The 16,772-nt window shown below is 32.6% G+C and overlaps 1 protein-coding gene across 1 annotated transcript; it reads left to right on the top strand.

Annotated features, from left to right (window-relative positions):
• The first annotated feature begins 3,507 nt into the window (after positions 1-3,507).
• LOC124364257 (protein crossbronx homolog) lies at positions 3,508-16,708 on the top strand. Its single transcript, XM_046819598.1, has 7 exons — positions 3,508-3,666; positions 4,980-5,179; positions 6,089-6,153; positions 6,612-6,712; positions 8,351-8,538; positions 15,361-15,529; positions 16,590-16,708. Exons 1-7 carry the CDS (start codon positions 3,643-3,645, stop codon positions 16,671-16,673), a joined length of 831 nt encoding a protein of 276 aa, XP_046675554.1. The 5' UTR covers positions 3,508-3,642; the 3' UTR covers positions 16,674-16,708.
• Positions 16,709-16,772: the final 64 nt, after the last annotated feature.

Here is a 16,772-nt window from a genome sequence, read left to right as displayed (position 1 = left end):
AAGTGCATATTTTTCATCTTCTAGTGACGGTAACCAGTCAAGTATTAGATCATTTTTACCCCAATCTAAAAAAGCTGAGTGAGACTCAACGTAAAAAAACTCGATAAACTTCTCTTACAGTTTGTTTATTACTGACTTTCAGCCATTTTCAATTGTCGAAGACAGAGGTTTTTTGTTAACTTTGTGTCGGCTTTGAATCCCGCATATAAATTGCCAAGTAGAAAAACAATTTCCAATAGTATGATTCCAGCTGAACATGAGAGATGCTTGAATTTTGTTCGGAATGAGTTAAACTCAGTACAAAGTGTATGTCTAACCACTGATACCTGGACTTCTACAAATGTTGAAAGTTATTTGGGTGTAACTGTCCATTACATTTTCCAGAAAATTATGAAATAAAGTCGATATTGTTGGAATGTTCTAAAAATGTCTGATTCTCACACAAGTGCTAATCTAGCAAAAGAGATCAAAACTATTGTTGACAAATTTCATTTATTTGATAAGATTTTAGTCGTAGTATCAGACAATGCCAGTAACATCAAAGGGGGCGGTACAAAAGGACTTGAAAATTGAAGCACTTTGGTTGTTTTGCCCATACCTTAAACTTGATTCTTCAGGATGCGTTAAAGCTGGTAAAAAATGTTAATTGACAAAATAAAATTGATAGTGACTTTTTTTAAAAGGAGCACAAAATGCAACTGAAAAACTGTTGATATCCCAGAAAAATATGGGCCTTGAGCCAAAAAAACTTATTCAAGAGGTTTCAACGAGATGGAACTCTACATTTTAATTATGGTTTCCAGATTTGTAGAGCTGCAGGACGCGGTAAAAACTACTATCGCTTTAATAAATAAAAATTTACCTGTTTTGTCAGAGGAAGAGTGGGGATTATGCAAAGAGCTAAGCACAATCTTACGTCCTTTTGAGGAGGTCACTTCACAGATTAGTGGGGAACGCTACGTGACAGGTAGCCAAGTGATACCCCCTAAACAAGAGGCCTGATGTCCGTGTGTAAAAAAATGCAAAAGGAGCCATTCAAACCAGTTATTCAAAATATTATTAATGAAACTGCTGCATGGTCTCGAGAAACGCATGGAAAATGTTGAACACAGCAAAACAATAGCACTTGCTACTCTTTAGATCCCAGATTCAAACTTGCTGTCTTCAAAGACGAAACTGCAAAGCAATTGATCAAAAAAACATGTACAGGAACTTTAGCTGCAATCTGGACAGAGACACATGGCAAACCTTGCACAGCAGATGATGAAGAAATTGGTAACACTCAAAACAAAGATGGCAACGTAGATTCCGCAAAATTTTCCGTCTGGGAGGACGTTGACAACATAATTGCCAAGGAGAAACCTACAGGTAACCGCTTTAAAATTTTATTCATAAATTTAGAAATTTTTCAATAAATTAAATTAGGGTTTTTACTTGTAACTACACGTATTTACTTTTTGTTTAACTTTAACGCGTTGTAAGCTTTTTGGAGTTCACTGCTATGAAGGAATTGGTTTCAGGTACGAAGACCTCCGCTGCAATTGTCGAGTTGAACCGGTACTTAGATGACAGCTATCTAGGACGGAAAAAAGATCCTATGGGCTGGTGGAAAGAAATCAACATGTATACCCTATTATGAGCAAATTGGTGAAATTAAAATTTAACGTCATGGCTACATCCGTCCCATGTGAACGACTTTTTTTCTAAAGCAGGAAATTTTTTGACAGAACGCCGATCAAGACTGAGTTCAAAACGAGCAGAGCAGTTGCTGTTTTTTGAATGGAAATCTAAATCTTCTACAGTAAATAGAAATCAAAAAATTTAAAGTTATATATAAGTTCTGCAAGTTAAATATATGAAATTATGTAATTCATTTTCTTGCAATTAATCTTATATGAAGCCATAGTGTACAGTTTGGTTATATTGGCCCATTTTATTTCTAAATATGCTTAATTGTGTCTTTGAATCTCCATACATTCGTGTATCTTCATTTAATCTAAAGTACAATATTTTGACAGTGTAATTGTAATGTACATTTGAACAATATGTTTATGTATGTATATATTTGTAATTTATAAAGTGTTCCCTATATGATTTAATTAGAAATAGCAGTGTTAACCATTTTTGTTTATATTGTGATAAATAGTTTTTTTATGTATACATTTTGCAATTATAAACGTCATTTTGTGTTACTATTTGTTGTAGTTAATATAAGTTATCAGTTAAATATGTATGTATACATCCACAGCAGTACATTTTTTATAGCTAAATATCACTGTCCAACGTTTTTTACTTTACACTTACAAAATCTTACTTAAGTTGTAGGCTATAATTATTTCAATATATTTTATAATCAAATAAATGTAATTTCACATTCGTAATAATTATATTTTAGATGTAATGTTAATCCATTTAATGTATTCTTCATTTACATACTAGTAGTGTAACTAACACGTATTTAACGGTTTTTTATTTTACTGTCAATTTTCCGTGTAAATACCAATTTGGGCAATTAAAACAACGTTATTTTTTAAGATAAATGTATTTTAAAGAACTTTTAGTCTTGTAATATAAATTACTTTTATAAAAAAAGCCTAGGGTGTGTTCATTTAATATAATAATATTTTACAGAAACGTTTTATTTGGTTTGTATTATTTTGTCTATAGCTTTTATAAAGTAATCCCTAGTGTAAATTATATTTAATACACTAAAATATTTCATTTTCAGTTTGAAATATTTTAATGTTTATCTATAGTGTAAATGTACAATGCGCTGTGAAATGTTTACATTCAAACAATAAAAAACCCGATTCTGTATTTTGTACTTAATTGAACCAAAAGATACTTTTAATTATCTCAAAATAAATTATAGTAACTAGACTAAGCAGCTAAATGACGAATTTTGTACACTTAATAATAGTAACAAAGTCCGTTAACTGAATGGTGGTCCATGTTTTAGTAACGGTATTTCAGTAACGTTTCTATAGGTAACAGCCACTGGAAAACGTTATTGAACCAACGTTGCGCAATGGATAGACGAGGCGCAACGGTCAGCCGATAACAGTTGCTAAAATAACACGTTGCCGCAACCTGTTATCGGTTGGCAGAATAACGTCGCAACGCGTTGCAGCTAAACAACGACATTTTCCATCTCTACTCTGCTCTGTCATATTTTTGTTTTTGCCCACAGCTACAGCTGTTAAAGATGTAAACATTGGATTAACCAAAACCAGCTTTTTTTTATTTTTTTTTTAATTAAAACTGATGATTGGTGTGGTTTATTGATGGTTAAGCTCGTTAATCCTTTGAAATTTGTGAACTGCTAGAAACATGTCATTATTCAAGATCTATGTAAAAAAAGGAAAATTGATATAAATTATTGTTATTTCCTTTTAGTAAACGTTTATCCTGTATTTGAGCTTCGCATAGAAAATAAACTGGATTAAAGCTTACACAGACGATACTGCAAAGTATAGTTAAAAAGAAAAAAAACAAGTACAGTATATTGAATAATTAAAAAAAAACAGCGTCATAGAGTAATGAAAGGATGACAGCAATCAGTATGTACAGTAACTGGATTATTTCGTTGTAATTTCAAAGCCTGGTTTAAATCATAGTTTGGTGAATAAATAATGATGAGATATGGCATCAAATTCATCTCAAACTGTAAGTTATATTTCTAACCTATTGAATAAGAACCGAGACATCATGCTAATTCTCAACAGTTTTGAATAATGATTTAGGTTAAACTTACACTGAAGAGATATTGGATCATTGTTTACTCTTTCTGTAAAATGGCTATAGGCTATCAAAATTTCAAAAGAATAAGCTTATACCACTGCCTACTTCAGCTAACTCATCTAAGAAATTTACTTGATCTGAGGTTCAAGTACATTTTATAAAACTTGTCCGATTTTGACAGTTTAGTAAATCTGAAATTAATGACCGGTTTAACAAAAGTTGAGTTTCGCATTACTAACCTATTGCTATTGTTCTCCTGAGTAAAAGAAAATAAAGTTTCATGGGGTGGAAATAACAAATAATAAAATTATAGTACATTGAAAATGGAGCTACGTTTCTTGCACGGTGATATTTCTTGTTTTACATCTGTGCTGGGCGTCATGTGGTCTTGACTCAGCCTCGTATTGGTTGCTGCTGACATCACTCATTGCCCCATCTTTGTATATGTAAAGTAACAATAATGCTGAAATCAGGGAATTTGGCCCAAATAAGATGTTTTTATTAATTTAGACTAAAAGTTCATATCGGCCAGACAAGTGCCTCAGACCATGAGTGTGGGCTTCGACAACGCTGTGATAATGGCGACAAACAAAAAATATCCCTTTAGGTAGTACCTATCACTATAAGATTAAATTCTGTAGGGTCTGATCTTCAATTCCTGTAGCAACAAGCAAATATTGTAAATTCACCTAACCACACCTTCCTACTACCTTGTAAGAAAAGTAGTTCTTTTTTTTATCTTTTAAAATCCATTTGTTATTTTCATCTCCTAAAACCGTATATTGTTCTAATCAGGACGATTTCAATAGGTAATAATGCGAATTTTCTTTCCAGTGTGCCTTAGCCATACCAATAAAACAAAAAAGTTTTTACTTTCATAGAAATGTCCAAAATGTATTCAGCTCAAAACAATGTACACACTAACTGTATGTTTACTTGGGTCAGCTGTTTATTCTCCTCTTCCCCAACTGCAGGGTTGCCAAACTGCAAAATAAAATTATATAATTTCCAAAAGCAAACGGTTAAGACTGAATAGAAAATTATGAACTGTCAGCGAGATGGTTTGTTAAAACATTTTCAGTTAGATAACCAACTGGTTGGTTTATTGGTGGCGAGTCAATAGTCAGTAGGCCAATGTGTTAATGGATGTATTTGAATTGGACAGTTTATGATTTGATTGAAATGGTTACTTCCATTTACATCATAGTAACACTAATGTCATTGGTGTGTCCCAACAGAGCAATGAACAAGACAGCAGTGATCAGCTGAGACGCCAAGGGTCCTTACGGAGGGTGCTGCCACCCAATGTCAACGGGGAACCTGTAGTGGGGATGTCTGCCAAAATGATTGAGCGGCCAAGACCCAATAATCCGAACCCAAATTCCTCTAAACACAATTACAATCAGTATTTTCAAGAGTACAGTCTGATTGCTGAATAGTGAGTATTTTTCTTAATAGCTCCTCATTTACTTAAACAACCTCTTTGGCTAACATTATTACAATATCTCGAATCACCATCTAACTGCTGGTCATTTTTCCTAACATGTTAGGTATGGCTTAAATGGTTTTTTACTCTTAAAAAATACTATTATGGTTATGATTTAGTTATAAATGTCTTGCAAAAACAAAAACAAATAACACAAACCAAGTATATATATAACTTAATTAATAAAATATACATATATATATATATATATATATATTACAGGGTGTAATTTATGTCCTGATATGCCTAGATATATTCCAAACGGATTGAGATATTGATTTACAACCTTCACCATGCTTTTTAAAATACTTTTTTGGATTTTTTGAATCATAAAAAAATTTTCCCCTTTTTTAAAGGGAAGTACAGGGAGGGTTAACTTTAAATTTTCAAATTGCAAGTGAGTTGTTATAATGTAAACTATTAAATTAGTTAATGAACAAATTATATATCCTTCTTTAGAATTAAAATATTTCATTTTTTTAAATAGTACTAAATGTTAATACTTTTCCAAATGGTTTTTTTTGGACGGTTTCTTTTGAAACCAAAGGTTTCATCATCAGGCAACTCCACTCCATGTTTTGAAAGGTCTCGTCTAAATAATAAACCATTTGGAAAAGTATTGTTTTCATTAACATTTAATACTATTAAAAAAATGTTTCCAATTGCTCCAAGAGTCTTGAATTTCATTTTTTGTTAGAGGATATTAATAACACTTTAACACTTTTCTTAATGTACTGTCAATAATTTTCACAATGTAAAGCTAAAAAATTGTTTAATTTTAAGTTTATAATGGAATTGTGAATGTTGGATTGATTTATATTTAATTAAATTAAGAATTTAATTAATTGTCTTTTTTTCCAGTAACATGCTGGTGAACCAGAGACTGCCTGGATTGTACGTCATGCCGTCTGCCAACTCCGCTTTAGGTAATAATGTGTTACATTAATAATGTTGAGTATTTTTTATACAGATTAAAATATCAAGCAAGCCATCATACTATTATATGGATATTTTAAAAGAAACTCTACCTTTGAGAGCACGGCATATCTTCATTACTATTTAGTAAATACTCCTAGGCGTATATGTACCGTTTGTGATTGTTATAAATACAAAATATAAAAGCGAATTTAAAAAATTAAAAATTAACTCTTGATATTCAAGTAAACTATAAACATGAATGATTCGAAACCACAATAATTAACGATGGAATCACTCCCTGTGTTCCCTAAAGAGTTATCAGGATTTTATTACTTAACTTTAATTTATTGAGTCGTCACGGTAAACTCATGTAATTCACAGATTCTGATAGTTGTTTTGTATTTATGTAAATTTTAAAGTTATTAATATCTCTTTGCTATCTTTACAGATATTTTTTCTGTTTCAGTGTGGTTTTGTGTGTTGTTTGTGAGAAAAGGACTCTACCAAGGGGGAATTTTCCGATTCAATCTCCTTATCCCGGAGGATTTTCCCAATTCAGGCTGTCCGGTAAGGTTACTGATTTTATTATGTAAGTTTAATACGGAATGATAGCAAACAATAATATTGTTAAGCCTAATCAATCAGTTCAGTTCAAACAGAAGTCCTGTTGGTGTCGTAAACTTAGGTCTTCCGTCAGAAAATGCATTTTATTTTAGTTTCGTACCAGGCAGTAGCTGTATTATATTTAATCTAAGTTGCGAGGTATGTTTGATGAAACTAAATATGTAGTGTGTGAGAGGGAAATTGATTATTTGACGGTTAAGTTGGGGTTTATGTCTCATAGCAATTAACTAGTCACTAGCTCAGAATAAAACAATATTGTTCCACTCTTTCTGTTGTACATAATTTGTCTAAAAGTAAAGACGTATTTGATAAATAAAGTTTCAATATACCTCCAACGGTGTACTAGAAATAGAATGTTTTTATGTTGACTAAAGCAGGCTAAACCAACAGCTGTGATGCATAACATCTGAGTGACTACTGGCTAGGGAAAGGGCAAAATAAGACAACAGTTTGGCTCCACTGTTGTGAAGAAGAAGTTGTCTATAACAGTCTTAAGGTCCAGAACAGGATTGTAACAATCAACGGGATATTTTGCAATGGTTTTGTAGTTTGAACATTTTCCTCTTTTATGTTGTTTAATCGCTAATATGTTGGATTTAATAACTTTGTACCTGATTTAACATTAGTTTACTTGATTTAACTTTATGTTTTCAGTTACTTTTTTTTAATTGTGAAGAAATATTAGTAGGTAATATTTTAAATTATCTTTCTTTACCAATTTAAATTTTTGTAAATATCATGTACTATCAGTTGTACTTCAAATTTTAAAACTTTAACAGTTGGAATAGCAATATAAAATTCCATATCTTTTCGTTACATCAATCGTCAGACTTTGTTTAAATCGCATACAACAATTTTATATTCCCAAAATTATAAGCTGTAATATACAAAATGGTTCAATCTTAATTGTTGTGTTGGACTCAGTTTATTTACAGTATGTGATTGTAGTCTTGTAAAACACTACCAAGCAGACTGACAGTAGTATGACAAAATATATGTGTATTTCTTGCACTAATCTGTGATCCGAGTGTCCTGAGATCAAGGTGTATGAACGTAAATAAACCAATAAACATAAAGAGAAAGTCTGAATCAAAAAATATGTTGACTTACAGAAAATTGTGAGGCCTGAGTTGCACTCGGGTTTTGGTAGTTAGTACTGCGGGCCCATCCCAAGCTATAGCCGGACTTTGGATACAAAGCTGCCTCCCGGCCCAACCTATAGTCAGACTGGATACAAAGCTGCCTCCCGGCCCAACCTATAGTCAGACTGGATACAAAGCTGCCTCCCAGCCCAACCTATAGTCAGACTGGATACAAAGCTGCCTCCCGGCCCAACCTATAGTCAGACTGGATACAAAGCTGCCTCCCGGCCCAACCTATAGTCAGACTGGATACAAAGCTGCCTCCCAGCCCAACCTATACTCGGATTCTGGATACAAAGCTGCCTCCCAGCCCAACCTATACTCAAACTCTAGATACAAAGTTGCCTTCCAGCCCAACCTATACTCGGACTCAGAGTCCGATACAAAGTATTAATTTTTTGCTCACAAATTAATCTGGTTATGCCACTTTTTTGTACAGAGGGTGGTGTCAGAGAGTTCTGTGTTCCACCCCAGTGTGGATCCTGTGACTGGAGAGGTGGTAGTGGCCTCCGTATTTCCGGAGTGGAGGAAGGATGTCAACCGGTTGTGGCAGATGTTGGAACACGTCGTGCAGATGTTCTGCAGCATCGACACCAAGAATGCTGTCAACATAGAGGCGGCCCGTTTGTAAGTACTTTGCTAACGTCGGGGTCGGCTCAGTGGTATATGTTAGATTGTTAACCGTCCGGTTTCCTGCTCTTTAGTACTGCCACTGAGTCGGTTCTTAAGGATTTTCACTTGTGTTAACTGACTTAAAACGTTTTTTACAGATCTGCACATGTGTAATGTAAATAAACCAACCGAAAATCTGAATCATCTCTGACAGACCAAGAGTAGTAACTTTGTCATTTCCCCAGATGAAATTGATAAAAAATTTAAATTAATGTTATTAATATGCAGTTTTTCATAGGATAGGTAAAGTAGGTTTTCCTAAATTTGGAGGGACACTCCTCTTCTTCTTAATATAAGCACTATTAAAAAGAACACATAAATGGGATTTTTGTGCCCACTATGCATTTTTCAGCTACAGAGAAATTCAGAAATACCTTACCTTCTAACTTGATTAAGGTAAGCATACTCTTCCTATCCTTTCTTGGTTAAAACCCTCTCTTTAATCATAAAAAACTTCTTACGTATATTAACTTATTCGTAACATCCTATTTCACTAAATAAAGATTTTTACATTATTTTGGACTATTTTAAACATCAATAGATAAGTGAGCAATGTGCACATACGATATGCCTATAGCAAAATGTTTGCCATGATCAGATTTTTAGTTTTTGAATGTAAGAAAGATTGTAAAGTCCATGAAAGAATGTTAAAAGTGTACAGAGACAATTGTTTGAATTGTTACAAAGAAACCCAGCTTCAAATCAGTCAACAGTTAAAAAATTGATATTCGGTTGAAGGAGAACTTTTTTTTTTAATTGTAATGTGTGATGAAAATGGATCCACCACTACGAGCCGGAGTTAAAATGACACAGCCTTGAGTGGAAGCATACAACTTCTCCCACTTGCAAAAAATTCAGAACCCAGCCATCTGCCGGTAGTCATGCTTATAGTATTCTGGGATTTTCAGGGGTTAATTTATTGCGATTTTCTTGAAGGCCAAAGATCAATCAATAGCCAATACTACAGTGAAGCTGGAACACAAGATAAGATCTGCCATTCAAATGAAACGCTACCGACTCTTGACTGAAGGAGTGATGTTGCTTCATGACAACGCCTGTCCACCTATGGCACAGCTGATGAAAGAAAAAGTTCAGAAACTGGGGCAGGAGATCCTTCCACAGCCCTGACCTCGCTCCATGAGACTTCCACCTCTTTAGGCCTCTTTAAAGAGGATCTACAAGGGAAACATTTACAATTCAATAAAGAGGGCAAAAAATTAGGTTTAAAAGTGGCTTTGAGATGAACTTAAAAACTTTTTTGCCAAAGGCATTTGCGAATTAGCAGAAAGATGGGACAAGTGTACAAGTGTTGAAAAGTAACCGTGACATTTTGTACTGATTGAATGAACCATTTTTGAGCAGGAGTAATTTGTCTTGTTACTTATTGTTACCTATTAGTAGCTTTAACTTATTTAGTAACGTACCCTTGTGTGTTTTTGTCACTTACTATCCAAACAACCTTCTTACTTGCAGAAGATTAAATAAATTATTTAAATTTTTATCTTACCTTAAACTTGCCGACTCCAATGGCATTGTGCCTAGTTTTAACTGTTTAGCTGACAAACATAATACTGGGTGCAATAACCCATTGAAATGAAATGAAATGAAATGAAAATGAAATGAAATGAAATGAAATGATTTATTAGCCCAATAGAACATTACAATGTTATAAGGCTCGTCAAGAAAATAATAACACTAAATACTAAATAACAATTAAAAAAAATACTAACTACAACACAAGTAACATATAGCTAATACTAGGTGTTATAATATTTCACATCTTAATTATTTTCTGGTGAATTCGGACGAAAATCGTCAAAAGTATAAATTTCAGTTTGAAGCATGTATTCTTTAATAGTTTTTTTGAAAAGCCTTTAATGTAGGAATCTCTCTCCATGCTAAAGGTAATTTGTTAAAAAATGCTGACTATTGTAAGAGAAAGATGTTTTAAAAATGGGTTGTTCTGTGTATAGGAAACAGGTAGAGAATAACTATTACGTGTTGTGTAGTTATGATGGGAGATAAAGGGATTGGACTGTATTCTTTTATATGTTTGAGTTAAAACTTCCATTATGTAAAAATACTTCTTACTGTTAAAATTTGAAGATTAAAAAAAATGTCCTCTACATGATTGATTAAATTTCAAATTTCCTAGAATTCGGATTGCTCTCTTTTGAGTTTTGAAAACCTGTCAATAAATGGTGAACTTCCCCAGGAAACAATTCCATATCTCAACACAGATTCTAAATAGCCAAAATAAATAGTTTTTTGCTGTTCTTAAGTCAGTCAAGTCTCTAATTTTACGAATTAGCATAACATGCTGAATTTAGTTTCCCATTTAACTGACTGATGTGATTTTTCCCATCTAAGATTGTCATCTAAAGTAACACCAAGAAAATTTACAATTTTTTGTAGAAGTAAGTTTACTTTGGTAAAAAGTTATTTCAAGTTGTTTCTCTAAAGTTTCTAATAAAGTGAAAATTAAGTATGGATGTTTTGGAAATATTTAAGGATAGTTTTGTTAGCTTTTAAGCCAGTTAAAAATCAAACTAATGTTATCATATAATTTTTGAGATAGTTCAGTTTTATTGTCAGATTTAATCAAACTAGTGGTGTCATCAGCAAAGAGAATTAATTTGTTGTCACATAAAATTGAACTGCTTGGGTAAGTCGTTTATAAAAAATTAAAAATAGTATTGGACCTAAAACTGACCCTTGGGGTACGCCTGCCTCCAAATAGCGGGCAGGAGATAGATATTTATGGACAGAACCAGCACTGTTTTGAACTATCTCTACTACCTGGCTGCGATCCCTCAGAAAGCTACTAAACCAATTGAGAGCAACTCCTCTGATGCCATAATACTCCAATTTATTTAACAAAATTTCATGGTCTAAACACAATCAAAGCCTTCTGGAGGTCACAGAACAGGCCACAGGTCGACTGGTCCCTGGTCCAAGGCAGTTAGCACATAATCAATTAAACTTATGATAGCATCTGAAGTTGACAAATTAGATTGAAAACCAAATTGATTTTTATTTATTATTGAGAATGATTTAAAAAAATTTTCAAGCCGTAATTTTACAATAGTTTCTAATAATTTTGAAAAAACTGAAAGAACTGAAATAGGTCTGTAATTTTCTGCAAGATTTGAATTATTGTTTTTAAATATTGGAGTTACTCTGGCTACCTTGAGACATTCAGGGGAAGACTCCGTGAGTCAGGGAGCTATTCACCAAAGAGCAAAGAGGTTTTGACAGGATGTGGATGTGTTCCTTCAATATCCTTGGAGGTATTCCATCCAGGCCTGGTGACTTACTTTGTTTAAATTTACTTATAACTTCAATTATCTCTTTTTCACAAACAGGATAGAGATAAAATGAACCATTAACAAATGGATTTGGCAAAAAATTTTGTGGATCGTAATGCCTTGAATTCAGCAAGTCAAGTTGGTTTGAGATAATATGAGGTACACTTGTGAAGTGCCTGTTAAATGCTATTGCAACATCCATTGGCTCAGTAATATCTTGTCCATTAACAATTAGATTCATGTTTTTTACAGAAGCGAATGATTTAGTCTCTGAATTAATGATATTCCAGGTTGTTCTTGGAATATTTTTAGAGGATTGTATTTTATTTACTAGGGGTTCTCTTTTTGCATAAAGGACTATTTTTCTTATGATGTTTTAAGGTAAGTTTTATATTCTTTCCAGCTATTTTCTGTGTTTATTGACTTGGCTCCTGGCAAACAGCTCCCTTGACAGTACAGCACTTGCCCTAACCACATCAGTTACCCAGGAATATGGACTTGACTTAAGTTTTGTTATTGTTTTTAATGGAATGCTAATTCATAATATAATATCAGCTTATCAACAAATTTTGAGAAATTTTGCATCAACCGATTCACCAGAAATCACATCAAACCAGTCCTCCTTTTGCAGAAAGTCATGAAACATTCTATGACCCTGCTCAGAAAATATCCTATGTGTAATTATTTTACTATTTTCATTTTTAGTAATAAATTATTGACATTTATTTTCAAAATTTGAGAAAAATTATGATCTGAAAAGCCAGAGTGAAGGTTAAGACTTGATAGCAGATTCTGAGGTATGTTACTAACAATATTATCTAAACAAGATTCAAACATTTTTGGTAACTCTAGTAGGTTCATTTATAAAATATCTAAAATTATAACATTTTAAAATATTCTTAAAAGCCTAAAGACTCTGAGTTATGGTTTAATAAATTAATGTTAAAATCACCTAAGACAAAAACTAAGTACTTTTTTCTCTTTCAAAGCTAATTCAAATAACAATTGCAACTTGGAAATGAATATATAATATCGGAGTCTGGGTGTTCTGTAACAACTAACAGTTAAAATATTTAATTTATTTAGAATTAGTTGAAATTAACTCTATAGAGGAACATTTCAAAAACAAAGTCTTCACTAAATTTACAAATATCATTACGTTCAATAAATTGTATATGATTTTTAACAAGAAGACAAGAACCTCCCCGTGTCAAACTAATTCTACAATAAATTGAGGCTACAACGTAATTTTTAATCTGAAAATATTTTAAGTTTTTTGCTGACAACCAATGTTCACTTATAGCAATTATATCTACATTTACATCATGACTCAGATACTCCAGCTGTATAACTTTATTTAGGATACTTTGAGCATTTTGGTGTAATAAGGTTAAGGTTTTTATATTATTAATATTTGTTTTTTGTGAATCTATACGGTTCTTACAGGTTTAAAGAAGTATTGTTTTGTGAATGTGATATACAGGCTAGGTTACTGTTAATATTTTCTTGCGCTGGATGTTTTTTTGGTTTATTTATGCATTTTGCAGAGTTCTCATTAGGTGTTTGATGCATGGATGTTATGTAGAATAATGTCAGCTGATGGATCGTTAGTTGCCACATGAAGTGTGAGGGGTTTATTGATTAAAAAAGTGGGAGTTGTTTTCCGGTAAAGGAGCTTTGCTTTTACTACATGTTTGTCCTGGTGTATGGATATCTTTTTGTACAATTGTGGGTTTTTCACCTTTAAAAGACTGATGAATTAGTTCGGCTAAGAAATGTTTACCTGATTTGTTTAAGTGTAGTCCAAATTTAGTATAATGTGTAAGATGTAGTGAACTCGTGTGTCAATAAAATTACATAATTTTACATTACTAGCAGCCTCCTCAAATCTTTACATTTACTTTTCTTATACTCTCATTGAGAGCAGGCTGATCTAATCTATGAGGGATACTGAATTATTGACATGTTAGTGTTGAGAGTTATATTAGAAAATGTATTAAAATTAAAATTAACTACACTAGCACTAGTGGAGTCTGTGATGTCGTTTTGTCCCAGCGAGTAAGATAGCATGATCATTAAAGGTAAAACTCCTAGTCAAGTCCTGCAGGTCATTGGTTTACTTTAACGAGACTTTAGCCACTAGCATTATGTAACGCAAGACCAAGTAGTTTACTCACAGACTGGCAACACTGCACTTGGAGAAGGGAAAACCAAACAGATGATCCGCTCTTTGACAGCTGACTCAAGTAAACAAACTGAATGTATAATGGCACAAGACTACACATTTGAAAGGAACAGGAGTGCGGACATTTGCCATTGTTTTAGGTTACAAAAGGTATAACTGAACATCCAGAGGATCATCATGCCCCTTAAATTTAATCCGTCATGAAAAATGGCCATCTGATAAAGTGTGTTATGTTTTCATTGCAGTATAAAAATAAATTAATTTCCTTAAATCACTAAATATAGACATGATGAACGAAGTTAACGACTAAAACAATATTGATCCCCAACAAAAACATTTTTGTAAGGCACCCGAAGGTTGCAGGTGGAGGAGATACAAGGAACGTGGCTGAGCCTTGAGTTCTGATCGGGTCACATACATAGGCGAGACTCATATTGTAAAAAGTCTTTTCAACACAATAGTTCAGTATCAAAATATATTTCGTAAAAACCATTACAATGATAAAAAGTTGTAAACACGCACAAGAGTCTGGGTTATGTGCAGCATCAAACCACCTCTCACATCGAGCAGCCCTAAATAATAAATAAGTTGAACCAACCACCCTGGATTTACTTGTTTCAGCGTAACGTTAGTGTTGGACGAAACACATCTGGAAGTATGGGATGATGTGATGTGATCATCTTGTATCGATACTTAAATTTGAATGTTCACTTGGCCTGAAACTTGTATACACTTGAATATCACTTCTATTTTCTAATTTAATCATCTTCTTCGCCAGATTCAGATTCTTCTTCAGCACTCTGGAGCCATTCCATAAATTTCTTCATCTGTTAAGAATAACATAACGTTTCGAAGATTGGAATCTATCCTCTTTGTCAAGTGGGGGAGATATAACTTTAAACAAAGGATAACACATTTATAATGTTTTTGAAGATATTTTCAACACTCATAATTGAGAGTAAAAGGTAAATTTTCTCTTTTATTTTATTATGGTGTTGACAAACATTTTTGTTATACTTAGACATTTGATGTAAAAATACTGATTACGGTTTTTTGCCATTGTTATTGAAAAATTCAAAAGCAAATAAAAAAGTCCAGAAAAAACTCTGACGTCGTGAATGTGTTAATTAGAGAGGCATTTTCTATTGTGTGGACATACTTGCCAGGTTATGGACAGTTATAATCTTAGCATCTAAGGCTTGCTTCTAGACCTTGTCATCTTTTTAACTGCTACTCTTCCATGTGTTCAATAATCAGCCAACTAGGTCTGACATTATTTTCCAGATTCGAAGACTCGCAAGAGGAGTTCATCAGGCAAGTGAACGAGTGTGTGGAGCTAAGCCAGGCGGCTATATACAACCCTCCGACTGTTGATGATGCTCATTACATCAAATTTGACCACTTTGACAACAAAATACATGACAAAGTATTGACTTCTTTGATAGAGCCAAAAGTAAGCCTTTTTATTCTATTGTTCTTTATTATTGTGAACATTTGAGACAATGTTTGAATGGACTTGTTTTAATGAATATTACATTTTACCAAATTGCAATAACTAAAAAATATTTGTTAAAATTAAATATATCAGCAGGTAATAATATTACGCTCCTAGACCACTATTGGAGACAAGAGAAGATCAGTGTAAAATCTCTGTACAAACGTAAAACATTAACTTGAAAAACATGAAATAAATACAAATTTACATATAATAGTGTATATAAAGCATATATTTAGCATACATTTATATATATATATGCTAAATATACAGTATTATATGTAAACTCGTGTTTGTTTCATATTATATAATTATATTTGTTTAGTTTTTCACATTAATGTTTTGTATTTTTACGTTTATACAGAGAATTTACATTCACGTTAATGTTTTACATTTCTATCTTTGTTCAGAGATTTTACATTCACGTTAATGTTTTATGTTTGTACGGAGATTTTACATTTACGTTGTTTTACATTTCTACCTTTGTACAGAGATTTTACATTTACGTTGTTTTTACATTTCTACCTTTGTACAGAGATTTTACATTTACGTTGTTTTACATTTCTACCTTTGTACAGAGATTTTACATTTACGTTGTTTTACATTTCTACCTTTGTACAGAGATTTTACATTCATGTTAATGTTTTACGTTTGTACGGAGATTTTACATTTATTCTCTGTTGTCTCTGATAGCACAGGAGCGGCATATTATTATAAACTCGTATCAATCATAACAAAATTTTTTGAGAAGAACCTATGTTAACTAAACATTAAATTAACTAAATTAGATTTTCTGTAAAAATACTTACTACACTAAAATTTTTAGCTTAAAAAAGGTCACATAATGGTGAATGTTTCAGTTGCAATTTTTAAAATCCTACAACTTTTCATAATTTTCAATATTTTTCTTTTTCACATTGTTATAGCACAACACGTGCCATAATATAATTATAAAACCATAATTCGTATGCATTTTTCATGCTGATTCTACACACTACAGTGTTAACTTTGTCCACAGGAAACTCCCAAGCTGCCAGCCAAAAGAGGTCTCTCTTGGGTCCAGTACGGCTCTTTGGAACCCTTTTCAGCGAGTCATTCGTGATATATCTGTTTTATATTAAATGTTACTTCATATTTTCAAAGTGTTATAATTCTCCTATGTCAACATTGTATGTTGTTACTTTAAGTGATTATTTTCTCA

Source organism: Homalodisca vitripennis, chromosome 6 (genome assembly GCF_021130785.1).
Source record: "Homalodisca vitripennis isolate AUS2020 chromosome 6, UT_GWSS_2.1, whole genome shotgun sequence".
NCBI classification, from domain to species: domain Eukaryota; kingdom Metazoa; phylum Arthropoda; class Insecta; order Hemiptera; family Cicadellidae; genus Homalodisca; species Homalodisca vitripennis.
Note: the sequence above shows the minus strand (reverse complement) of the source record. Positions and strands in the feature narration are given on the sequence as shown.

Bases quoted from the DNA above. Each gene is read 5' to 3' on its own strand.
- LOC124364257 (XM_046819598.1), top strand. From the start codon at position 3,643: ATGGCATCAAATTCATCTCAAACT. The intron at 5,180-6,088 runs GTGAGTATTTTT...CTTTTTTTCCAG, and splicing joins TACAGTCTGATTGCTGAATA to TAACATGCTGGTGAACCAGA. The intron at 6,154-6,611 runs GTAATAATGTGT...TTTCTGTTTCAG, and splicing joins GTCTGCCAACTCCGCTTTAG to TGTGGTTTTGTGTGTTGTTT.